The sequence below is a fragment of the Caretta caretta genome, chromosome 3 (genome assembly GCF_965140235.1).
Source record: "Caretta caretta isolate rCarCar2 chromosome 3, rCarCar1.hap1, whole genome shotgun sequence".
NCBI lineage: Eukaryota > Metazoa > Chordata > Testudines > Cheloniidae > Caretta > Caretta caretta.
The window spans coordinates 115,125,529-115,153,184 of record NC_134208.1 but is presented as its reverse complement, the minus strand read 5'-3'; the positions used below and the strand labels follow the sequence as shown (position 1 = coordinate 115,153,184).

Genomic DNA, 27,656 nt, shown 5'->3' with positions numbered 1-27,656 from the left:
CTACAATGCTGTTTATACCCATGGTAGGGCTGTGGGCTGTGTATGTACTCTACACGGTATTCTAAGTATAGATATACCATGAGGTAAAGGACCCATTTCTCTTTGCCAAAGCTGTAGCAAGTTCATCAACCTCTGTGTGACAGAACACTACATGCAGTACATTTTGTTTTTTTATTTAATTGGTAAAGTCTGATGAACTGTTCTTGCAAGTATTTGGCTGGATTTAAAGTAGAAAAATAGGCCCTTTCTGGTTTTGCATCCAAACTGGAATTAGAACTGAAAGGGAGATTTTAGATCCAGGGATTAAAATTCACCCATACTCCCAACAGCTGAAAGTGTTATATTTAAGGTTCTAGTTCTGGCCAATTGCCACAGATTTAGTGATGGAGGTTATATACAGGCAGAGGAGTCAGTGGCTGTACATATACTAAAAAATGGAGTCCTGTTACAAGATAGTATTGTCCTATAAACATTTCATTTAAACACGGCTGTTTTGCAGACACCTTGATTTTTACAAACAAATTTTGCATTTATTGCTTTTTTCTCTCTAAGCAGTACATACTTCCATGTTTTTCTTAGTTTTCGCATGCTTTAAACTCAGCTTTTAAGGAAAAAAATGGTGAAAAGCTTGTTTTAAGAAGTTTCCTACATGTACATATATTTTTACATATTCTTTACAAAACAAGTCATTAAAAAGTGCAATATAAGTTCCATCTCTTATCCACAGAACAAGATATTACATATATATGCAGAAATTAAGAAATATACAGTTAAACTTGGAACAAGTAACTTCATTTTTTAACCCTGTCTGGTAGCATAGTGCAGGAACTACAAACAAATACAGGCTTAAACAATACAGTAACATGAGAGTTTTACCAGCAATATTACAGGATTAAAATAAATTCTCTTTCAAACAAATTTGCTTTAAAAAAAAGATGGGTTTATTGCCAAAGGGATGAGGAAACCATCTATGGGACAGCAACAACAGAAAGAGACACATGCTACAAAAACATCAGTTTTTACCACCTGTATTACAGAATTGTTGCAATGTTTATTCTATTCACATTTTTGTTGCCCTGAGGCTGCAGATAATTCACATTCTGACAATCTCACATCAACTTTGTTCTGTTTAGAAAATTAACTTTTTAACCTTTCCTGTGGGACAACTTGTTCTTCTTCATTCCTCGCCCCTTTTTCTCCCCCCATCAAAGTAAGCTCGCACCAAGCTAATTGAGTCTGGTGGAGTGAGGTCTAATACAGTCTGAGAAAATATGCAGAAAAATGTTTTTCTGCAGAGATATGTACAGTATCTCCAACTCCATGCAAACAAGTATTATCAAACAAGTATTGAGTTAAATCAATATGGATTTTTACTGGCATTATTTCCATGTCTTCGTAACATGTATTTTGGGTGGGAATCACCATAACAACAATTATACTGCACTTAATCCTAATGGATCAACATTTTTCAGTTGGTATTGACTTTCCTTATTCCTGTTACTGGTCATTTTATTTTATTTATTTGTAAACTGTAACAGGAGCTGCCAACACAACTCAAACTTCCTACCAGTAGAGCCTAGGAAATATTTTTGTATCTTTTCAGATCTCATTTACTCATGGAAGAGCTGAAAGCTGTTAATCTTGTTTTACCGACAAAAATGTTTCCAGTGCTTATCAACTTTTGTCAGTTTCAGCTGCCTATCTGCCAAGAGCAAGCTAAAATAATTTAAAGTACCCAAAATTAAAAATCATATGAAATTGATCCCTGGAAACAGTTACACATTGTTATAACTCCCTTCCATTTTGTTCCATTGACTACATGAGATTTCATTAACTTCTAAAGTTTAAACAGAATTCCTAGTAGTTTACACAAATCTAGATATGCTAAAGTTAACACACAAATGTTAATTTCTATTCATATTTACATTACTTTACAAGCTATATTAAATAAATATCGGCATTACTAAATTTCAGTATCTTAAATATGTACAACTTTATTCCTCAACTGTGTTTCAGTAGATGCAGGTTCCAAAACTGTTTGAACATCTACTATAACAAAAATGACTTTGTGTATAACAAAACTGGAACTTGTGGTACAATGATCAAATAAACCCCAAAGTACACATTCCTTAGCAAGGCAAAGACTTGTGTAGTAGACAGTTCAACGTAATCAACAAGCACAACTCCTGAAATCTGCATCTCCACAAAACAGAAGCCATTGAATATATACCCTGGCAACTTCACATGTATTTCAGAATAACCTATACAGTAACTGTTGACAGTTCTAAAATAATTAGGTGGGCTACTGTGCTTTGTAATTGAGGGAAGTAATGCATTATTAGTGGAAACAGAACATTAATAAGACCATGCTTACTACAATACATTTAACTTTGTATCAGTTCATCTACTTCTTCTGAAAAATTTAAAGCACCACAAAAACAGATTTAGAAGATATATCCATGGCTGTACAGTACACACATTTAGGCTTTCTTTTAAGTACAATGTTTTCAAGTAGTAGAATCCAAAGCTGTCCAACAAAGAAAATAAAGGGAACTAAACAGAAGCCAGTATAATATGTATCGTTTGCAAAATAATGGAATGTTTTCTGAATCTAAAAGAAAGCTGTGTTGTTTTTGAACCATTGTTTCTAAACATAATGATCAAGATTCACCTCTTGCTGGTTCAGGAAGTGCGCCAGCAAGGATCACACTTCTTATATAGGAGATTCACCCCATCAGGAAGGGCAGCTTCAGTCAGTCAGAGGCATTAAAGGAGCACCCTACTAGCCAGACCTGCAGTAAGGATGTGTTAGTTAACACATCCCCCAGTTGCTCTAGTCAAACCCCTTTACACTGCCAGCATCACCTATTTTGGGGCTGAGCAAATTTCCTGCAGGCCCCAGCACATGGAGGGTTGTTAGGGTTGCCACCTGGCCAGTTTTTAACAAGCCTTGCCAGTGAAATGATTTAATGGGCTGCTCCCCCACCCTGAGGATAAAGGAGGAGAAAATACTCAGCAGAGACTTCCCAGGGACCTCTCCCTTTAAGAGCTGGGTCTGCTTTGGAGGACTCAGCTCCCTTCCCCTTCTTCCTGGCATGCTCTGGGTCAGTCAGACTCTCTAGCCTCCATCTAGATAGGAGAAAGGGGACAAGTGGGTTTGTTGTTGTGGGGCCACCTTCCCCACCAGCTGCATATGGATTTGACCAGGACCCAGAGCCACCTTCCTTCCCAGTCAGACAGGACGGGGGCAGGCTGCTGGTGCAGTGCAGGGAAGGCACCTGAAAGGTGAAAGGGTGAGGGATCAGGCTGTTGGGGGCAGTGGCCAGTTTTTCTGAATATTGAAGGTGGCAACCCTAGAAGTTGTAGATGTTTTGCACACTACCACACCTCCATGGAAGCCTTGTTACTGCTGGGAGCTCTGAGCTAATGGCTATACTAACTTTTCCCTGCGTAGGCCCTGGAGAGAATCTGATGAAGTAACTTAAAGTAGTTTGTGCTTTCCCATTAGGAGGACCTCAAAACTGTGGGCAGATTTTTAAGTGTTTGTACTTCCACTGGTATTTTTTTCCCCTCTGGGAAGCTCAATTTGATTCCTAATGGCTAAAGCCAGGCTGGTCTCCTTTTCCAGCTAGTGAGGACTAATACTTTTAAAAGTCCCATCTCCAGGGTTTTCAGGTACGCCAACTGAAAAGGAATGGTTCATTAGCATTTTTAGCCTCTTTAAAAATAAAGGCATTGCATGATTTATGTGGTCAGAAAGAGAGGGAAATGGGATAAATCTTGCCAGGAACAGAAGAGAGGAGATTAAGAGAGGGAAAAACCTGTTTTGTGTGAAGGGAGGAGTGATTGTTCTCTGAAATTGTACAAGGTGACATTCATTATCTGTCCTGCTGGCATGGAAGAACAGCTAGGAATGAATAATGAGATTTGGGAAAATCACGCACACACACAGCCATTTTGGAATTAGATCAAACATTGAGAATGATGTTTATAAGAGGTAAAGATGCCATCCTCATCCCCTATTTAATCCCAGATATTCCATTTTGGTCTGTGTAACAAATGAACATTTTCATCCCCATCACTGTATAAGTCATTTTATTTCTCAAGGTAGTGGAAAACCTGGACCAACAAAAGGTTATTGGAGAATATTTTTAAGTCAGGTCTCTCTTACTAATTTAAAAGAGAGAGAGAGAGCAAGAGCGCGCTTTCCACATATTCTTCCGTGACAGAGAAACTGATACGTTAGTGAAAAGTTTGAAAAACTCTCTCTTTAGGAAAAAAAATTGACAATGCATCATGCTCTCTCAGTTTCCCTTCCAACTCCTTTTATTTATATGTATGTAACAGGAACTTTGGTCTTACATGACTTATTCTCCTGTTTGTTCACAAATGGCTGCTAACCAAACAGTAACATTGTCTAAAATAGAGGATTATGACTTTAATGAGAGTTGAATTAGCCCTCAAAGTCAATGTCAACCCAACCTTAAGGTATTTCTTGCCTTAAGATGATATGAGCTAACAACTTTTGACAAACACATTTGCTATTGTATTTTGCTTCCTTTTACTTTTCTGATATTCAAGACAGAAATGTTACTACTCTTACAAAGAAAAATACTCTACTTCAGAGGGTCTTTAAAAAAAGTCTTCTTAATGGCCAGACACTATTGGTAATAATGAAAGTGTATGAAGATACCACTTCATTTCTAATACAGATAGCACGACCCTTTTTTAAAATCTTTTACATTAAATTAGGTTGACAGTGGACATTTTGAGAACTACATACGTTCAGAACTAAGAGAGGATCAGATTGCAAGAAGCCCAATCATGAGCATTTGTTATTGAATAACAAGACTGTATTACCTATAAATGTAGCCAAAGGAACCCACCATCTTACAAATACTAGAAAAACCAAGAGCTTTCACCTACAACTTACATTTATCTGCTACTGATGGTCTTATTCTTAAAAGAAAGGTGTCCATGTTACAAACACCACAATCACAATAGGCATTAGCCTATTGGGCATTAGTCTCCACAAGCCCAAACATTGAACTGGCCTAGAAACAGAATTACCCTCTCATTTCCTAAAGCTAATAACCTCCAGAACAGGACTGAGGCACTCTGCCGTTGCCTGTGCTTTAGTTGTTATCAAGCTATAGTAAAGGTAATGTCTTCAGACATCAGGGTTATCAATCTGGCACCATTCACAAGCTAGTTTATTTAAAATGTAATAATTCTATTTTCTATAGTAGTAGTATATATCGTGTTTTATGCATCGGTCCCACAGACCTGGAGTCTGATTTTCAAAAGATCATGTGCAAAAAATGTATGTGCAACTGCACACCGAGTTTGTTGGTGCATTCCCTCAAGTGTGCTCAGAAATCTGGTATTTGCATACTCAGATGGCTAGATGCTCAACTGAGCACTCATGTGCAATTACAGTAATTGTACATGCATTTTTGGACTCAGCATTGGCTACCTTCCAACAGTCTGAATACTAAGATTTCCACATGGAGAGACAGGAGAAAGAAGGGAGATGTAAAGTATATGCAAAGTTAAATGAGACAGATTAGGAGAAATCAGTCTGCATTATAAAGATACAAGTAGATCTTAATCCCAGACAGTGCACACCTGGCCACTTTAACTTTCTGTACTGTAAAAAAGGTACATTGCACATCTAAGTTTCCTATTATTACTGTGATACAGTGCTCGATGTCTACACATTATTAAAGTACAGGATGCCAGTATTGGTTGTACTAATCTATACTCTGACATGTTAAGGCAGTACAATTAGAAATTATTGAAAGTGTCAAGCAAAGCTACTTGAGCTAAGACACTGAAACTTTTCCCTTAAAGACTGGACAATATTCTGCTGATTAGGAGATGGAACTCTCCACAGGTAGTCATTCAGTTTATCTGAATCATTGTATGCAGTCAGGTACGGGGTAAGGGCAAGTTTGCTATTCACTGGTTTTGCAGGAGTACAAGACATGCTTTTGCTACAGAGAGTCTCAGAAGAAGCAGAGTCTACATTGTTTATCTTTGGGTCTGATTTCTTTGTTTGGTTCTGAGAAGTCTCTAAGTCAGATCCCTCATCTTCAGACTTTATTTCAACATAGTCATCATCATCATCCTCTTCTCCTCCTTCAGTATCTTTGAAATTAGAAAAATAGTTCTGCGTAGCTATTTGTGCATTTAGTGGCGAGTTCTTGTTCACTCTCAGAACTTTTTGAGAGTCTTGAAGAATCATCTCTGAACAGTTTTCAGGGAACTGCTTCTTCACATCACATACTGTGAATCCTGAAGCAGCACTTGGCACAGACTCCTGACTGTCAGATATAAAGTTTCTATTTGAGTACAGCTGTTTCTTGTCCATTTCATTTAGGTAAGTTATTGGTTCCTCAGACCTGTTGACCACAATTGAGGAAGAAGACTGTGACCTGCTATATGCTTGTGATTTTGTATGATTTGCTTTCCTTCCTAGTGAGTTATAAATGTGATCTTGGTGTAAATTCTCTTTGTTAGGCTGACTAATAATAGCACTCCACCTCTGTGCTGGGACATGCAGATGTGTAGAAATCTGAAGGGAAGGAACTGAGCAAGCTGATGGCAATGGTCTTGGATTGCTTTTTGTACCGCTCTCAACAGGGGAGCTCTTTGACTTCAGATCTTGGACTTCGGGCCAGGGAGAGAAATCAGCTAGTTCTCCATTGCTATACGTAGAATGCAAAAGCCAGTCCTCTGCCCTTAAGCGTTCACTAGCTAACTGAGAATGAGAAGGAGATATTGACACTGGGGATGAATACCTTAAGGCTGATGGTTTCTGAGGAGTGGCCCATGTATCCTTTTGCATTTTGGGTGAAGTCTCTCTAAAAACTATCTGGTCATAAAGCTGGGAATATTCAGCAATTCTGGCACCTGGAGAAGAGAAATATATAAACTAGTCAAAATTAACAACAGTGTAAAACACAAGTTATATGAAAATTAAAGTTTCAAACTAACCCTTTTAAATCTTTGTCCTTGACCATTATAATCAACATTTTTCATCCTTACAGTTGACAAAACAATGCAATTCTAGACTCCAACATTTCAGATCAGTGACATGTACACAGTCATTCATTATACTAAAACATGGAACTGACAAGCATGAAATGTTTTGTGACAAAACCGTGAACAACTATGTACCAGACATTCTGGGAATAAGATGCCAGCATCAATTTGATCTGTAGTTATGAAGAGATAACTTATGTAACTGTTAAAAACATTGCTACTGCAAAATATCAAGTAGTTCGGTTCTCTTTTTTAGTTCACCATTTCAAAGTTGCTGGAGTATTTATTTCTTCTTAAAAGAAAACTATTTCACATATATATTTTCTTCTATCTACTGATTTTGATACTTCAGACATTCTCAGTCTTAAAAAACACACAGTGTGGCAGGGATACCTCTCCTTTCATTTGCAGTCATATAGATCACCTTTCATCCCAGACCTCTGGCAGCAAGTCCATACATGGAAAAGTAACATTAGGAAAGTGATATATTTTTAGCTGTATTTCAACAGTGACTGAGCAGCTGGGGAAAGGAGAGGAAGAGCCAGTACCACGTGCCTAGTCAGCCCTCCGCAGATCACCAGCAAGTGCTCCATGGACCACAGTTTAGAACCTCTAAGAAATAGATTAAATGACTATAACACTAAGGCATACTGGTAACATCCCCATTTGGGGGTGGAACACTCCCAGTTTTTTGCCCTGTCTTAAGTGGCTGATTGGGAAGAATATTTCACTACAGTGCTTTCACCTTTGGTCACTAAAGTCTCCTCCTTCTATTGTATCTGGGCAACAAGAGGCTGAGTCTTCTCCTACAATTGTTCATTGCTCCTGTGCTGGCTGTCATAGGAATGGAGGCAGCCTGCAACCCCTCCAACAAAGAGAGAACAGGTGCCAGGTGTGGAGGGGGATGAGGGGGGAAGACTCCTGCATTTGTGGAAGAGGGAAGAAGAGGAGGAAATGGAATCCATCAAAGGTGGCAGAGAGAGAAAGAGATGGGAGATGCCCCCATGGAAGGGCTGGAAATAGAGGAGAGAGGAACATGCTTCAGAAAGATGCCAGAGGGCGCAGGCCTATAGGTTGCCTTCAGTTCACACCAGCCAGGGTAGCAGGCCACTGGGGCTCCTCCCAGAAGTTACCAAGGGAAGGGATAGCTATGGGGGAATAGGGTCATGCAGTGTGCCGGGAACCTCGGAGATTTGATTAAACATCTGCATCTTGGGATGTTTATCCCAACTCTGAGGCTCTCCCACTGCGAGAGTCATATTGCTATAGTGGCTGCAAGGTCTGCTGTTCTCACGTTTTTCAACATCGTATCGTTCTGATGAATCACCACCACTGACTGATGATGCCATGTCACACAATGCACCATAATGGAGCACAGAACGTACTATATTGTATTTGGTGGATATTTTTTGCTGGTAAAAATCTGATCTTTAAGAGCATCCTGAAAACTGCATCAGATGTGATAAATAAGATATCTGTATTTTTAAAAATTCTATAGATACAATGAGAATGCACACACGCTGGTGACTGGGAGTTTGCTGAATCCAAGTCCCCAACTTATTTTAAAATCGTCCATGGAAAAATTTCTCACAGGAAGCTTCTGTTGTTCCATCCACAGTGCAGGTGCTCTAGAAAGGGGTAAAGACTGAGACTTTTTCTTCCTTGACCCCAACCCCATGCTTGCAAGCAACAAACAGGAAGTTTCTATAAAGGAGCTGAACCTGGCTTTTGTGATGGATGGTATTCTACTGCTCAAGGGAGCACAGAGAAGGAGTGACTATGCCCCCTTCTCAGCTGAAATCTGCAGACCCCCCTAAGCAAGAAAATTTTTATTTAAAAAAAAATAAAAAAAATTGAATGTCCAGGATCACACTTCTACTCCCAGGCTATCCTGAACCGACCTGTCCTGTGAAAGCAAGATGGCGGACATTGGTCCATTCTTTCCTCTTCTCTTCTATGAATGAATGGCAAAATTTTGTTCTTAATATAGAATTGCATTTATATCCTTTTTGCACTAAAGTTACATAAAGAACTCAATTTAATCTCAGTGGTAACACATTAAAGGTAATATGGTCATCATCATCCAACTGGTAGATCAAGAGGTGATCAGGGTTATAGCATTTTAAATCAATATGTAAATTTCACCAGAACATTATTAAAGAAATCTATTGGGGGAAGACAGGGTGGGGAGAGAGATTAAGGAGGACAATATTTTTAACATACCAATGGCAGGACCACCTTGTTTCTTCTCCTCCAAAATGGCTGCAAGATCTTTGTGCCTCAGTTTCTGTTGCTGGCTGGATGGCTGTTCCTGCTCTGGACTTTTTACCTTCAAAAGCTGATTGGCCTTCTTAATTTTTTGACTGTATTGCCTTGCCATCATAAATACTCTGTTTTTTGTTTTATCTACAATATCCATTTCATTGTCAGCGCTCTCTGTATGTGCATTGGATAAAATACTATTGGCAGATTCATAAGGGCTGTCTATAAAAGGCAACTCACTGGAGAAGGAAGATCTGTTAAGACTCAGAAATGAATTATCTTTCGATGATGTTGCTTCATCAAATCTGAGACTGGCCTCACTTAATCTGGCTACCCTGTGTTTCAAAGTTTTACGGAAAACAGGCGTTTCTGGCAGTGAGAGTGTGGAAAGTGAATATTCCACATCTTTACTCAGTTCAGGAGTACTTCCAACATGGAGTCTTTCCTGCATGTCATCTTTACAAACAGGAAAGGCTGCCAGGACATGGTCTCTTGTCTTTTCTTCATTCTTCTTGATGTAATTTTCCAGGTCATTCCAGATCTCATCTACTTCTTCAGATAATTTATCAGCTGCAGACTTGTGGGAGAGGGAATCAGAGTTGGAGGAGCTATCTACTAAGCTCAAATAGTCATTATCTAAAGGAACATGATGATATGGACTTTCATCTTCACTGAACTGGAGACTCTCTTCAGAAACAAACTGCCTTAGATTATCACAACATGCAAAGTCTGTTTCCAGGCCCAAAAAACTCCTCCTTTTAGAGCATTTAAGGCGGTTGCATTTGAAATTCAACAGTGGTGGTTCTGGAAGCACTATGGTGTCATAGATGTTCTCCTCAACAATCCTGAGCTCATGTGAACTTAAAGTTGGTGCCTCTCTTCTGAGTAGGATTTCATCTTTACTAGCAAGAATGGAGGTCCTATTTTGATTTGCCTGCCTTTTTTCAGAGGCTGCTTCCACCAAGCTGCTTTTGTTTTGGCTTTTGTAGAGAGTGTCTCTAGTAGATCTTTGGGAACTGTGACCAGACTCTTCCCTTCTAGTCAGACCCATCAGTTTTAAATCTTCATAACTTATATTATCATAGACATGCTCTATATCATCAATGGTCAGCTCTTCTGAAGATTCTGGGTAAGGACTGATATTGCCCACATCAGTTCCAGAACTACTTTTCACTTCCCTTTGGGAACCGTGCTGGACAAAGTCATTGACTCTACGTCTTGCATTATTTCGGCAAGAGTTACTTTCACCAGCACTACTTGCCCGTCTAACAATTCTATGACGACTGGAGCCAGAGATCTCATTTTGATTAATTAATCCCACATGCCAACTGCATGGACGACCTGAAGCGCCCCTCTCTTCACACACAATTGAACTTGAATTGGATGTAGATACCGATGGTACAAACATCTGATAATCATCATCATCATCTTCATTCTCCTGAGGCGGCCGTCTACTAGGAAACAAGGCTTGTCTGATCTGATGGTCAGTCCAGATGTTTCTCTCAGTGGTAGTTCCCCCCAGGATATCCATGATTAGTGAGTTGTTCTGCGGTGTGCTAAACTGTCGAGATGGCTGCCTAGCAGAACAGGAAAAGGAAAGGTCTGTATTCAGCTGCGTAGATTCTTCATCTGAAGGATCTTTGGAGCTCTGTGGAGATTTAAAATACACAGTTTTGTTAGGTTTCAGAGGAACAGCCGTGTTAGTCTGTATTCGCAAAAAGAAAAGGAGTACTTGTGGCACCTTAGAGACTAACCAATTTATTTGAGCATGAGCTTTCGTGAGCCACAGCTCACTTCATCAGATGTTTACCGTGGAAACTGCAGCAGACTTTATATACACACAGAAATCATGAAACAATACCTCCTCCCACCCCACTGTCCTGCTGGTAATAGCTTATCTAAAGTGATCAACAGGTGGGCCATTTCCAGCACAAATCCAGGTTTTCTCACCCTCCACCCCCCCACACAAATTCACTCTCCTGCTGGTGCTAGCCCATCCAAAGTGACAACTCTTTACATAATCAAGTCGGGCTATTTCCTGCATAGATCAAGGTTTTCTCACATCCCCCCCACCCCCATACACACACAAACTCACTCTCCTGCTGGTAATAGCTCATCTAAACTGACCACTCTCCAGGTTTAAATCCAAGTTAAACCAGAACATCTGGGGGGGGGGGGTAGGAAAAAACAAGAGGAAACAGGCTACCTTGCATAATGACTTAGCCACTCCCAGTCTCTATTTAAGCCTAAATTAATAGTATCCAATTTGCAAATGAATTCCAATTCAGCAGTTTCTCGCTGGAGTCTGGATTTGAAGTTTTTTTGTTTTAAGATAGCGACTTTCATGTCTGTGATTGCGTGACCAGAGAGATTGAAGTGTTCTCCGACTGGTTTATGAATGTTATAATTCTTGACATCTGATTTGTGTCCATTTATTCTTTTACGTAGAGACTGTCCAGTTTGACCAATGTACATGGCAGAGGGGCATTGCTGGCACATGATGGCATATATCACATTGGTGGATGTGCAGGTGAACGAGCCTCTGATAGTGTGGCTGATGTTATTAGGCCCTGTGATGGTGTCCCCTGAATAGATATGTGGGCACAATTGGCAACGGGCTTTGTTGCAAGGATAAGTTCCTGGGTTAGTGGTTCTGTTGTGTGGTATGTGGTTGTTGGTGAGTATTTGCTTCAGGTTGCGGGGCTGTCTGTAGGCAAGGACTGGCCTGTCTCCCAAGACTTGTGAGAGTGTTGGGTCATCCTTTAGGATAGGTTGTAGATCCTTAATAATGCGTTGGAGGGGTTTTAGTTGGGGGCTGAAGGTGACCGCTAGTGGCGTTCTGTTATTTTCTTTGTTAGGCCTGTCCTGTAGTAGGTAACTTTTGTTAGTCTCTCTCTCTCTGCAGTAATATCCTTGGTACTGAGGACTATAACCTTGACCCTAATGCTGTGCAGTGTGGAGCCTAGCAGAGGAATATAGAACAATCTGGCTCTATTGTTGCAGTCCTATTGTCACCCCTTGCAAACTGAGGTGGATGTGTAAAACTTTGCCACCCCCCACAATCCTTTCCACTATCTAGCAGTTGAATATATAAGTATGATTCTCCCCCCTACATATAGGAGGACTTTAATGGGGCGGCAATAAGCAGGGAAGACAGATCCCCTTAGTCATCTCTTCCCCTAAACAATATGTATCGGGGTCCCTAAGTTCACATCACAGGGCATGGCCTTGGAATTAAAATATAATATAATTAATACAATATAAATTAATCACAGGTCACTACAGAAGGTAAACTTTTTTTCCGTGATAGTTTCATCATTTTATGACTCTTCACTGGATTCTTTCCAAAATATCAATGACTTCATTTTTAAGAGGTGGCTAAAACTTTGCAATTTATGTCAAGGATGTTCTAAAGCTGCATGGGCTTGATCCTGCATGTTACTTAATACCCTGAGAGATGCTGCACACCCTAAGCTCCCACTGACTTTATGCTTGAAGAATTAAGAATATACTTTAGTGCTTTGCTGAATCAGGCCTTTCATGGGAGTTTGATACTCATTACCTTGCAGGACTGAGTCCTTTAAAAGAAAGTACATTATTATCTACCAGGTGTTCAGCCTCCCAATATTACATCAAGCTGTTTTGTAATAGCATCAGATTAGTGGGTGTATCTAGTAATCATCATCTTCAGACGGAAGATTCTGCACTAAAATGTTTAGTATTTATTTTTAGACAATAGGATTAAAATTTAAATTAAATAACGTAAAACTGTAGTGCATACAAAATAGCACTTTGGAGTGATAATTTTATTAGTATTCCTTTACATTAAAACTAAGTAAATGTTCATTTTCTTTTAAGATCACATATTGTGAAATACCTGCAGTTTGTTGGAGTCATTATTTTTACAGATTTTACTTCTTACTCTTTTAAAGTGTATTTAAGCTTTAGGGAAAGCATTTCTGAGCAGAAGACATTACTTAGATATGACAATTTTAGTTTTATCTACATCTGTCCATTTAGAAAGATACATATAGATGCCTATGACATAGCTATGATACACAGAGATGTAACAAAATAAGAGAGAATCAGGCCTGACACATTTAGTTTTAAATACCTGCATTTCACATTTGTTGAGATTAACACTTCTTCGCTTTTCAACATTTTCAGCAGCTTGGCTATTAAGTCTTTTTCTACCTCCTTTTGGTTTTTGCTGTGAATTTTGTTGTGTGCCCTGTGATTAAAAAAATAAAGGGTATATTATGATCTATGGTTCTTTGAAAAGCAGTGTATTTAGTCACAGCCAAATGTGGGAAATGCCAGAGTTCAACATGAAGCAACTAAATCAGAATTTGCAGTGGAAGAGACATTTTCTTGTGCTATCCCTTTTGTGTTGCTAGATATCAGAGACCGCATTCATTACAGAATGTTACTTGCCTCCAGAATTCACAATAAAATTCTCAGAGCAATGCAGTTTACCATGGCCTGGCAGGCAGCAGGCTCAGGGAAGAGTTTTCAGAGTGGGCTCTGTTATAGCACGTTCTTACCAGAGCACCCTCTGCAGCACAACCACCTCTCAGCCTTAGTTTCCCAGCTGCTCTTCCATTGCTCCACCCACCTCCAATACCTTTCTGGGTTGCAGAACTTAGCCCTCCAGCTAGGTCGCTTATAGATCTATACCTGCTGGGCACTCAAAGTCCAAAACAAGTACAAAATAAACTCTTCCCTTTCTTCCGGAAGATCCACAAGTCCTCCCTAGCCCCTGGCCCTAGCCAGCCTTCTCTCTGACAGTGAGAGCCCTACGTCAGCTCTCTCTCTCTGCCTGCTCCTTCCAAGCCTCTCCCTGGAAACCTGCCTCCAGCTCCAGGTGGTTCACTTTAGGCTAACTGGGCCTTCAGCAGCCCATTAACCCCTTCCTTCCATGCCTGGAGGCTTGTGTGCCCCATTGTAAACTTCTTTATGTAATGATGAGTAGCTCAATTTAAAACCATGAGTGCCTAGACATATCTCCAAATAACATATCTGGCCACTCAAATTGGTATTTAAGACTACTGGATGGGTATTTATGTTCCCTAGCATAGATTATAGCAATCAAGTGTGGGATTTGGACACCTTATTAACATGTCCACGTTTAAAAACTGGGGCCTACAGTCATTCAGAACAGCTGCACATGCATGAAGATATCCCGTAGAGTGGAAAGGATACCATCTGTACAATGAACATAATGGTAGCCAATCACCTTCTTTAACAGTATAAATTAAGTGCATACAGTGACAAGCACCAGAGCAATAAGAAGATAGTCCTGTACAATGAGTAAGAATAGCAGCATTTACATCAAAGGCAATCTGGAGGAGTAGAAAAGACTGAGTAAAAACAAACTTTGTTGGCATAAGTGCCCAGGTCCTCTGCATAGGGGTGAATTTCACCCCCAGAATGTAGTCCAGAAAGAACTCAGTTTCTTTCTCTCTTGAATCGCAACAAAGGATTGATGATGTCTAAATGCAAATGCTCATTTTGGATGTTGCTGTCATTATGGCTACCGTGTTCCACATTTGAAACTCCTAAAACTCTACTGCCAAAGCTCAATGAATATTTGGGATACATCCCATGGCTTAAGCAACAATACTTAGAAGCAGCAGCAGTAGTAAGCAATATATCTACACCTTTAAATGGGCATTAGTACAACATTTACTCTGCCACATGATAGTTTTGTGAATAAATTTATGCCCCCCCACCCCACACACACAAAGCAAAGAGATTACCTGTTCACACTCTTCCTCATCATCAGCATCTATCTGTTCTGTAGCACGTGGGTGGAGATTTTCATCTTGATCACTGCTGTAGGCTGGTTCAATGGACCCTTGAAATTCATTGACAAGCCCACTGAGATTCAATGAACCTTTTTTCCTAGAACTGAGCAGGGCTTCACTTGATCCCAGTTTGGCAGCCTGAGAAAGTAGGGCTCCTTCAATACTGCTCCGCTAAAAAAAAAAAAAGTAAGTATCCCCTTTATGTTTATATTTTAACATGCCATGATCAACATTTATTTATGCTTCACAATAAAAATCACAAACAAAGCCCCAAAATACAACATAAGTTTTTGCTGCATTCATCTGTACCTAAGGGAAACATAAAAGAAAAGGACTTGAATTGATCACTAAGCTTTCCACCTGTGATATATAGGGATCATATGATATACTCTGTAAAAGGACTGTGAAAAATGGCATAATGGTGTTTGATGCTACTGTGTCTCAATGATGCCAGATAAAATGTGCTCCATTTGCATGTAAAAACATTTTTCCCCTAAGTGTCAGACCTGCTAACTTAGCCTAAGATCTGAAACTCAAGACAAGTCTTTCCTGCTTCAATTAGAATGTCATTAACAATTCTTATTGCAAATGGACAATGGCTTATTGAACGTACTCCTCCATATTGACTCAGCATGGCTAACAGGAGTAATGTGTATTACAAGCTTATTTTTGGCAGAAATGTGACATGTGACTTGAAATATATACAAGTAGCAGAACTGCCAAAAAAAGATGCCATCTTTGCATAGCACTTTAGTTATCCTAACTGCATTTTTAAAAGTATATTTACATTATAGATTTATTGCACTGTATCATAAAATCTAGGCACGCAGACATGTATCAATCAAGTTCTATTCATTAGGTATCGCTGAAATAAAATTTGTACTTCTTTATAATGTAATTGGAGAGTCTCTGAAATGTATTTTTCTTGTATCCTATTTAAAACCAATAAAGCACAATACATTCTGAAAGTTTTATAGTTATTAAGTATTCTGGATTCAAACAACCCCATGTACTATTTCAATCTACTGAGATATGGAATACAAAAAGGACTTACCTTGTGCATCTCTGGACTTATTTCTGAAAATATATACAAAAATATGTACAGCATGATAAATAATCACAGAGGTGTCAGTTTGTGCCACTTTATTAATGTTACATTAATATTTCAACTCTGAATCCTGTTTTCTAAGATTTAGAATTAAATTTTTTTAGTGCTAAAGCCTTACTTTCCCCACAAATAGAATTAAATAAATAATAATTACAGTTAAAAATATTAATTTTATTGTTGCCCCTTTTTGACCTGAATGGCTGTCCAAGCCTGGGGTCTTCCAGCTGGAAACAGAAACTGATGGAGTCTGGTATGTCCTTTGATGCTATCTTTATTTGCAAGGAATGTACAAAGTCCTAATTCTCCAAATGCAGGAGGAACCAACAGCAGCTAGACCCCCAAGTATCTTCAGCCAACAGCGAACCCAAAGCGCTCTAGCTTCCCCCCCCCCCCGTCATACACCATGCTCAGAGGCTACTGCTTGGCCTTCTTGCTTTTTGCTGTGGCCTCTCTCTCTGTTCTGTGTATTCTCATTATCTGTGTTCTGCCTCCAACCCCCCCACCTCTAACACAAATCAACACTCAACAAAATTCCTCTGCCCATTCAGTCCAGAAACTCCTGGGCATGTTCACAAACCATTTTGTCTTAGGCTGGGGGTGGGGGTGGGGGGGAGGAGAGGGGGCAGCGCTTGTGATTAATTTATCCTGACAATGATGTTTATTGAAAGGTGTGTTCACACCCTGTCTCCAAGAGGTTTGTGTTACCAGTCTCTCTCGGAATAACATTATGATGAATCCCAATTAAGTTCCTGATCCTGTAAACACATGAATAACTGTATGTATGTGGGACTATTTACTTGCTTCAGTGTTTGCAGGATCAGGCCTAAACATGGAAATTCAAAGATAAGGATAATACACTAACTCATTTTGCTTTCTCTGCATTGCAGTTTTCTCAAGGCTGAGGTTGCATACTATGGACAAGATAGGCAGCTGATGTAAATCAGTGCAACTCCATTACCTTTAACTACATCTGTCTACAAAAGCTGAGGGTCCAGCTCTACAAGTGCTGTAAACTAAGCACAATGGGAAGAGTCATGAAGAAGATGATAGCACATCTTTGAATTCCATTATGTTAGTTTACCTAATTTATGGTATATACTGCTTAGCGTGTTGATTTTTTACTGTTAATAGCATATACTATTGGATACAATATAACTTACCACTTGGCTTCATAACTTTATGGACTCTGGATGAAGGTTCTGAAAGGATACACATAGTTAACCCTACAGTGTTCCAAAGAAAGTTACTGGTATCTTGGCCAACATTTTAAAAAATGCATGCCAAAATTTAAGCTCCTGAGTCCATACATAGGAACCTTGGGTTGGATAATGGGACTTGTGCTCCTAAATCACGCAGGTGATTTTGAAAATCCTGTCCCTTAGGAACTAGCACGGTTTGCATAAGTACTGAGCACACAACTGAAGTCAATGTATGAGTTTGAAATCAGTGGGAGTTGCTTAGCATTTCTGAAAATGAAGCCACTTGTTTAGATGCCTAAATTTGTACTTAGGAGCCTAATTTGAGGCCTCCACTTTTGAAAATCTTGGTCTAAATTGCTGGAGATTTATTGCTCTATTAGAAACATTTGGTGAGATTTGTAGTTTAGTGTAGGTTGAAAGTATAAGTATTGAGTGTTCCAAACAGGACCATTCAGTTACTATTTCACATTGTCAATGTAATCTTATACCTTGGAAACATTATATAGAAGATTCTGCTTGAAAAACAACTGAAAATCTTTATTGACTTGATTGTTTCTCAGTGGTAATTGTTGCTTTATGTTAAGTCACTATATCAATATTCCTGCAAACTATACTTAAATGACTTGGTATAAACTGAATATTACATTTCTCTGATCTACTTGATCACTGTCTCTTAATATTTAATTAAGTAGTTGAAGATAGACATAATAAAAAGTTAGGGTGCAAAACTGGTCAAACTATGTAAACATTTTAACTGCAGCAAGAAAAACAATAAATAACCAGGAAAGGTTATTAAAGATGAAAAAAGACCAACAGTACCATTTATCAAATCTCTAGCCTTCAGAAGGGTGATAGGATTCTGATTTTAAAACAACAGGCTAAATGTAATTAAGGTAAAAACAGGTTCCAAGGTATTAATTATTCACCTTTTTAAAAAATAAGCATGTCAGCATTACATAAAGTACTTGGCTTTCTGATATATGCATAAATAAATAAATACACACCCACAAACATCCATTGTTTTTTAAAGTGTGCAGTTTGGATTTTATGGTAACGTAATAAAATCAAATGGCACATATACCATAAGACTATCAAAACAAGCTGTTAAAAGATACCCATATTTTTTCTCTACCCAATGCATGAGTGTTTTACTATGGCTTTAAAATCTCACTTTGCCATGACACTTGGCAATATACATCCTAGATGTGGAAATATGCAGCTTCATTTGAAACCCACTGTCACCTCACGAAAAAATTTAGCTGTAAGTAATGTATGTGTGTGTGTGTCTCTCTCTCTCACACACATACACACCCCCCCCTCAAGAGAGGCATCTATCACTTTCAAATATACTTGGCACTGAAAAGACTCAAGTTCAGTTGTTTTTTTGAAATTTTAGTTTAGTTTAATTTTCGGCACATTCCTACTTTTCTTCTATGTTCAGTAGATAGAAATAATATTTTGTCTTTCTATAGTACCTTCTAAGAATCTCAAGTTACCCCTCAAACATTAACTAACTTTTACAATACCTGTGTGAAGTGAGCAGTATTAAATCCCACTGTATAAACTGTATGAGATTAAGTGACAAGCTTAAGGTTACTATGGTACAGTCAGGAATGGAACCCAGGTCTTCTGGTTCCCAGTCTTGTGTCTTATAAACCACAGAGCTTTCTCCTCATCATTCTCCAAAAACCTCTTAAACTAGGCTAGTAGCTTGTGAGGAAAGACGAAAAAAACCAAAAATCCACACACACTTTATTATGTGTTTGAGTGTATGTGTTTTGAGTTTGAAGGAGCAAAACTGATAACTAGAACAAACTGGAAATTTTTCAGTGGACCATTTTTCTGCCAGAAAATCCCATTTGTACCAGTGGGAATGTCCAATTACTACAGAAACAAGGCAGGTTTTCCCATGAAAACCTGCCTGCCAACCAGGTTTTGAAACCTGCCAGCTTGCCTGCCCAGCTCCACAGGAACCTGGGTTCCCAGCTCCTCAACAGCCAGCCAGCCAGCCTCCTGGTTCCTCCTCAGTAGCCTGCCCCCTGCTGTTGTTAGCCCAGGAACAGCGCTGCTGGACAGGGACCTGGAACAGTATTTTTCCATCACGGAATATTCCCTTTTGCCAGAAATTCTGAGATTTGAGGTTTTGTTCTGATTCAGAATCAAACAAAATCTCCAACACTCAGAATTTCTGATGGGATGGATGGTGCTTTCTGGCCGGCTCTACTGATAATTTTATTTCAATAGGGATAATTATAGATTAGGAGTTACCTACTGATTGCAAACAAACATGACAATCTGTAGGAGGCAATACATTTCAGTTTTAAAACAGCAATCAGTGGAGGGCATTTTCTTTTCACATAATGCCTCTTACAGTAACTCAATCTTTGCCCCCTTCCATGCTATGTATAATTTGAAAACATTTAAATACATTTTCCTTTAGCTTTCTTTGACAGTACACATTTTAATCACCTGACTTCCTTCTCACCCTCCGTGGGGTAAGACCTTCTTTAGAATTATATGATGCTTTCATTTCTCCCTCTGGAGTATAGTGGAATCCTGGATGATCTATAAAATAATCAGAGGCATCAATAAACGTTAAGTATTATTTGATGTGTCACATCAGCACTTCTGGGAAGGGTTTACCTTCATTTTGTGTCTTACATTGTGGAACATACTTTGTCAGAGCTGCACAAATAACTGATAATGGTAGTTGTAGTGTTACCAATTAGCTACTGAAAAAACATTACATATTTAATACTACTTTATCAATGGATTGCTAACACAACAATATTGTTGCACAATTACTATGTCTAACTTAATCTGGATGTGTGTACTGCAGTCACAGTCAGTGCCCTCCTGTCCCATTTCCCACAAAAAAATATGAGTCTGATCTGCTCCAAGGTTTCCTGGGCATTTAGCTATATTGTGTTTAAATCTATAATTGGAGTGAATTTTACTAACTTACCAGAGATTTCTAATAACATAGGGGACAGGAAGAGCTGGTCAGACCATATCATTAGTAAAAGCAGAAAGCAAGAGAGATAAAAAAAGACAGGGTACAGAGGGGATTGGGTTCATCTTCGAACATTAGCAACATCTTAGGCTAACATTACCTAACTCTGGCATGGGATGGACACACATGCACACACATCCCTCAAAAATATTCATGGAAGAGAACTCTGGAGGAAAGGGAAACTCTGTCAGGGTCCCATTATGGGGTTTTCTTGAGGTGGTTCTTTGGGTGCAATTGCCTCCTGTTGAATACCCTACAATTCTACCCTCATATCCTTCTAGTCTGCAAGAGAGCAAGGCCATCCATGAGGAAGCCTCATACCTCCCTGGTGGCTCTGTCTGGATTCCAGACTGCTATATTACCAGAGAATCCCTAGTAGCAGCTCCCCCATGATGCCTGCTTTCATAGGTTTGCCAGCGTGCAGAAGAGACAGAAGTATGAAAGCCTCAAATGGCATTTAACTTATTCTCAGCTTTTCCATGGGTCCTGGCCAGGAGGAGATAACATTGCTAAAGCAGCTGACCAACCACACCCTGTCTCTGTTCAGAATAAGAAAGAGCCAGATGGAGTGGTCCATCGGAGGGCTGATCTAACCTTCCCGTTTACTATCAGCCACATCCTGTTGGTTGCTGAGTGGCCTCAACTCCCACTAATCTGCACAGGATCAAGCCTTATTTTAAGGAACATACACACAGGTTTCTTGTATTTTAGATGAAATCTAAAGAATATGTAGCTAAAGATGAATGGTTGAAAAAATTATAGCGAAAGAAAAAAAACTTACGTATGGCATCCATTTCTAGAATTGCCTGCTTGGCCTGAAAGATATAAATTGTGCAAAACCAGGTCACACAATACAAATATGCTAAATAATGTCACATGACACATACAGGAGCTCAACAATTAAAATGTATTTCTACCCAATAAACATTATAAGCAATTTTTCTTTGGTCACTTTATATACAGTTTAGATCAGGGATTCTCAAACTAGGGGTCATGACCCCTCAGGGAGTTGCAAGTATTATGTGTGTGTGTGGGGGGGGGGGGTTGCAAACGGTCAGCCTTCACCCCCCAAACCCCACTTTGCCTCCAGAATTTATAATATAAACATATAACATTTGTTTATATGTAACATTTACATATAAACAAATGTGTTTTTAATTTATAAGGGTGGGGGGGGTGTCCCACTCAGAGGCTTGCTGTGTGAAAGGGGTCACCAATACAAAAGTTTGAGAACCTCTGGTGTGGATGGTTCCACACACTACACATTATACTGGACTGGCATTTTATTCTTCCAAGTTTAGTAAAATAAATTTTCCAGGTAGCAAGTAACAACTGCTGCTGTTCACTGTACAGGTTCCACCACAATTTCCCTTACCACCCACCATTCCAGCACTGCCAAGGGAGCAGTGAATGGCTACACTGTATTAGCTAGGTATCTTTCTAGTGTGAGGAAATACCAGCAGGTGTGAAGCTGGCATACCTGATTACATTAGCCCCTCTAGTGAGTATTTTGAGAACACGTAGCCCTTTGGCTAGATTTGGCTTGGCAGACAGACCCTTATGGGATTGTTGTCAGCTGGTGGAATTTAGAGCAGCCCAAAGGCTGCTCCAACCTCTGCTGGGACCAGCACACAACTGACATCAGAATCAGGGAGCTGTACTAATTCTCTAACAGCTCCTCCCACTACCTACCGCATCTGCTGTGTTCAGAATCTTAAACATAATTTGGGGATTCTAAATATATGTCCATTTGAATGTGAATGCTTTCTGGAATCTTGAGAGTTATAACAAAAAAAAAATCCAAAAAAATTAAATTGGAAAACTACTCATTTGTTAAGAGGAGAAAATTTATTGTGTGCCATGAAAAACAAGTATCAACATTGCTCCCGCTAAGCAATTTCTAACCAGATTTATTTTTTAAATTTCTAACCAGATTTATTTTTTAAATTATCTTTTGGATGTCATCTGCTCTAGAGACAAGTACCACCACCAAAAATTAATATTTTATTACTGTTTAAATAGCAAAGTCAATATCCCAAGACTTTTCCTGTGTTAACATGTTTCTAAAGAAAAAAATATCATTGGACATATAAGCCAAAAAAATAAAAATACATAAATAAATAGCTTAGAGTGTTTGCATTGATAAGGATGCAGTTCAGTTATTTTCCACTAGGTGTCATGAATTGACTACCACTAATATGTGAAAAGATGCGGGGGAGGGAAGGTGGAGGGGAATCAGCAGGTGTGAGTAGACACTAGATATTTATTTTATTTGAAAAAAGAAAAGGAGTACTTGTGGCACCTTAGAGACTAACAAATTTATTTGAGCATAAGCTTTTGTGAGCTACAGCTCACTTCATCGGATGCATTCAGTGGAAAATACAGTGGGGAGATTTATATACACAGAGAACATGAAACAATGGGTGTTACCATACACACTGTAGGGAGAGTAATCAGGTAAGGTGAGCTATTACCAGCAGGAGAGCCGGGGGCGGGGGAACCTTTTGTAGTGATAATCAAGGTGGGCCATTTCCAGCAGTTGACAAGAACATCTGAGGAACAGTGGGGGGAGGGAGGGTAGCGGGAAGGGGGGGGAATAAACATGGGGAAATAGGCTTGAATAGAGACTGGGAGTGGATGGGTCCTTATACAAAGTAAAACTAAGTTAATTGTATCCAGTTTGCAAATTAATTCCAATTCAGCAGTCTCTCATTGGAGTCTGTTTTTGAAGTTTTTTTGTTGAAGAATTGCCACTTTTAGGTCTGTAATCAAGTGACCAAAGAGACTGAAGTGTTCTCCAACTGGTTTTTGAATGTTATAATTCTTGACATCTGTTTTGTGTCCATTTATTCTTTTACGTAGAGACTGTCCAGTTTGGCCAATGTACATGGCAGAGGGGCATTGCTGGCACATGATGGCATATAGCACATTGGTAGATGTGCAGGTGAACGAGCCTCTGATAGTGTGGCTGATACGATTAGGCCCTATGATGGTGTCCCCTGAATAGATATGTGGACACAGTTGGCAACGGGCTTTGTTGCAAGGATAGGTTCCTGGGTTAGTGGTTCTGTTGTGTGGTGTGTGGTTGCTGGTGAGTCTTTGCTTCAGGTTGGGGGGCTGTCTGTAAGCAAGGACTGGCCTGTCTCCCAAGATCTGTGAGAGTGATGGGTTGTCCTTCAAGATAGGTTTTAGATCCTTGATGATGCGTTGGAGAGGTTTTAGTTGGGGGCTGAAGGTGATGGCTAGTGGAGTTCTGCTATTTTCTTTGTTGGGCCTGTCCTGTAGTAGGTGACTTCTGGGTACTCTTCTGGCTCTGTCCATCTGTTTCTTCACTTCAGCAGGTGGGTACTGTAGTTGTAAGAATGCTTGATAGAGATCTTGTAGGTGTTTGTCTCTGTCTGAGGGGTTGGAGCAAATGCGGTTGTATCGTAGAGCTTGGCTGTAGACAATGGATCGTGTGATCTGGATGAAAGCTGGAGGGATGTAGGTAGGCATAGCAGTCAGTAGGTTTCTGGTATAGAGTGGTGTTTATGTGACCATCGCTTATTAGCACCGTAGTGTCCAGGAAGTGGATCTCTTGTGTGGACTGGTCCAGGCTGAAGTTGATGGTGGAATGGAAATTGTTGAAATCATGGTAGAATTCCTCAAGGCCTTCTTTTCCATGGGTCCAGATGATGAAGATGTCATCAATATAGCGCGAGTAGGGGCATTCGGGGACGAGAGCTGAGGAAGCGTTGTTCTAACTCAGCCATAAAAACGTTGGCATACTGTGGGGCCATGCAGGTACCCATAGCAGTGCCGCTGATTTAAAGGTATACATTGTCCCCAAATGTGAAACAGTTATGGGTGAGGACAAAGTCACAAAGTTCAGCCACCAGGTTTGCCGTGACATTGTTGGGGATACTGTTCCTGATGGCTTGTAGTCTATCTTTGTGTGGAATGTTGGTGTAGAGGGCTTCTACATCCATAGTGGCCAGGATGGTGTTTTCAGGAAGATCACCGATGGATTGTAGTTTCCTCAGGAAGTCAGCAGTGTCCCGAAGATAGCTAGGAGTGCTGGTAGCATAGGGCCTGAGGAGGGAGTCTACATAGCCAGACAATCCATAAGTGTAAATTATTTCTCAGGGCTTCAAAGGGATAACTTTAAGATTACTCTTTGTGATACAAGCAACATGTTGTATTTGGGCAGGAGACTTGGGTAGAAAATGTTTTTAAAAATTCTATTAAGGACTAAATAGAGTCTAAGATTAATAAGTAGCTTGGTATAAATGTATCTTATAGTGTGTGTTCAGTTTTCTATTATAATGTTAATTATATTACAAATATGGGACCATATCCTTCCATCAGTTTTTATGCAAAACTGATATTGACTCCAGTGGGTGTTCTACATACAATGACAAGTTCAAGCCCATAGCTTTTTTCTAAAGCCTTGTCATCAGCTGGGTGTAGGCAATTCCAGAAATACATTGCTTGAGCTATACCAAGGTCACTGCACCAATGCAAACCCCCAGAGCAGAAGTACTACACTAGCATAAAAAGTGACTTACATCAGTCCAGTTTACCCCAGTTTTAAACCAAGCTAAATTACACTGATGCAAGTCACTTTTTACACTGGTGCTATGTATCTACACTACAGGTTTACCTTGGTGCAGCTACCCTGGTATAACTACAGGTGCAAAAGGACAAATCCCAGGGTAGACAAAGAGTATGACAAACCGATGAGATTCTAGGTTTCGTGTGCCAACTCCCATAGATGTTTTTGCTGGAGCTTTTCCCTTTCAGCTTTATGAATCGTCTGAAGATGTAAAAAAAATAAAATAAAAAAAAAACAAAAAACATATTTCCTGAATTCCATTTCATTCACATAGAGAGGACTTTCGATATCAAAAGCTGCTTCCAAATTGTCTTGTGACTGTCTGCTAATAAAAGTGCCTTAAATAATACAAATATTATTATTAATACAAAGATTAGAGAGTTAGTTTATTTACCTTAGCAGGAATTTTAGCAGGGTGATTTTCTAGAATTAATCTCTTCAAGTGAAGAATCCAAAGGCGTTTATCTTGTTGTGATTTAGCCTGTTGTAAAATCATGAGACAGTCAAATTACTCATTACTGTAGCCACTCAGGGATTGGAGACTATAAATACAGGGGTGTACATGAGTACTTAAGGGCAGAATTTGGCCCCGTTACCACAAATATTAGGGGAGATGGGCTTTAAATACAGCAAATTGGGTGAATGTTTTATTTGACATCATGTATAACAACATGTAAGGTTATGTTCAGAGCAGGGAGGTTTCTGTCATACCTGCACTGTGTGCTGCATCTTGGGGTTTTTGTAGTGGAAGACACTAAAGCTAAGTGGTTCCTTTGGTATTACTTCAACAAGCATGAGATTGCCACACTGTATAGAGAGAAGAGATAGTGAATCACAGAGGAAAGTATAAAGAAAGCTGGAAATTGGTTCAATCAGCACATTAAAATGTGCTCCATGACATACCAATATATGAGCTTTGTATGTAAACATTTCTTCTCTCTTCTTTGTAATAAGCAGCAGTTTGTCAAAGAGGAACAAAGTGCGCTCATTTTTGGCTCGTTGAATGCGGAATGTTCCTTCTAAAACCAGCTCCCCATAGCTAGTGAGATCTGGCCCTTTCCAGTTAGTGAGTAAACTTTGTATCTCCTGAAACAGAGAAAACAATGCACCTTCTGAACAGTATTTTATTAAATGAGTTTTACATTCAAAGTACGATCTACTGAGGACATTAGGACATGTTCTATTTCAACTAGAGCTGAGTGAAATTTTTTGACAAAACACTTTTCTGTGAAAAATGAAAATGTACTGACACCAAAACATTTAGCAAATTCATGTTGACTTTGCTTTATTATTTTGGTAAAAAACCTAAGAAAATTCTGAAACTTTTATTTTCAAAATGAAATAGTTTGAATTTTCAGTTCAAAGCAATTTTTAATTTCAAAATTAACTTTAATTTTAATAAAAAAACATTTTAAATGGTCAAAATTGAAATGAAATGGTTCAATTTTAACATAACAATGCATTTTGTTCAATCCAAAACTTACTTTACTTTATTTTTCTGTTCAATGAAAATTCATTTTCAGTTCAATCCAAAACAATTTTTGCCCCAATTTTTCAGAATTACCAGCAAACTGAAAAATCTGTTATTAGCTCAGTTCTATTGACAACCTATGTTTAACAATGTAAAATCCCCACGTGACGGCTGTTTAAGGGCCTATGTGAAAAGAGTTAGGGGTCTTCATGGTGGATGATAGGTGTCCACGTTACAAAAACTACCATCACAATTAGTTGAATGGGCACCCTGGTTGCCATTCACAGCAGAGATGACAAGGACTGAAGTGCACGGAGATTGAATTTTGGTAATGTTGCTACCTTGCAGTACCATTACCTGTCCTGTGAAGAACTATAAAACTTCAGTTGCTAGGACTGTTAATCTAGCACTTCTCACCAGCACTAAAAATCACTAACTCTTTTTAGTTGCCCAATTTTGGTCCAATTTTTCTTAATATTCTTTCTCCATGTGATTCTTGTTATTGGTGATTGGCCTAGCAGGGGTTAGATGTAGGCAACCTGGAGAATAAAAAAATAATTTACAAATATGGACTCCAGCTTGCGCTGCTCCCCAACCCAGTCTGAAATGGTCCAGATTTGACGACCTTCTGGGAAGGCTGCAAAAGACATCTGTTTGACTGGGTTTGGGGAGAAAGCTGAGGGCATGCTTTCTAGATGACAGAAGGGGAGATGACTGGCTGAGTTTCTATTGAATTGATCATTCAATGTGGCCGAGATATATTTGTGTTGCTAATGGTACGTTCGGGTGACAACATAGTTATTATTTAAATAAAAATAATTAATACATACAAATAAACATAGGTTAGCACAGTGATAGCCTTAAGAAAATGAAGCTCTACACTATTGCGCTCTTCTTTCCTTGTTTCTTCTAGTTCCTTGTTCTCCAACTCCATTGGCATAACTTCTATAAGCATGACATCTAACATGTCAGGTGCTAGTAACCCAGGATTAGACCCCACCAACACTAAGACATTTTCAAAAAATTTCCAACCAAAGCTAGCACTGCTTTAACTCTGGTGGTGATAGCAATGTGGGGGAAAATGTCCCTATTACAGATATGACCCTATAGAATTATATTTCTAAGATAGCACGATTCTGTGGCCTGCGTTGTGCA

General features: G+C 39.3%; 1 protein-coding gene across 4 annotated transcripts in view; it reads right to left on the bottom strand.

Moving 5' to 3' along the window:
• Positions 1-504: 504 nt before the first annotated feature.
• Positions 505-27,656, bottom strand: part of PLEKHG1 (pleckstrin homology and RhoGEF domain containing G1) — a 215,812-nt gene continuing 188,660 nt past the window's right edge. For all 4 annotated transcript variants that reach the window (XM_075126804.1, XM_048844243.2, XM_048844244.2 and 1 more), the window contains 11 exons: positions 25,934-26,116; positions 25,742-25,837; positions 25,425-25,511; positions 21,218-21,251; positions 19,893-19,988; positions 17,385-17,423; positions 16,171-16,193; positions 15,069-15,287; positions 13,424-13,540; positions 9,271-10,957; positions 505-6,915 (listed from right to left, as the gene is read on the bottom strand). In XM_075126804.1, coding sequence (XP_074982905.1) covers positions 5,807-6,915; positions 9,271-10,957; positions 13,424-13,540; positions 15,069-15,287; positions 16,171-16,193; positions 17,385-17,423; positions 19,893-19,988; positions 21,218-21,251; positions 25,425-25,511; positions 25,742-25,837; positions 25,934-26,116 — 3,690 coding nt within the window. In that variant the 3' untranslated portion in view covers positions 505-5,806. The remainder of the gene's footprint in view (positions 6,916-9,270; positions 10,958-13,423; positions 13,541-15,068; positions 15,288-16,170; positions 16,194-17,384; positions 17,424-19,892; positions 19,989-21,217; positions 21,252-25,424; positions 25,512-25,741; positions 25,838-25,933; positions 26,117-27,656) is intronic.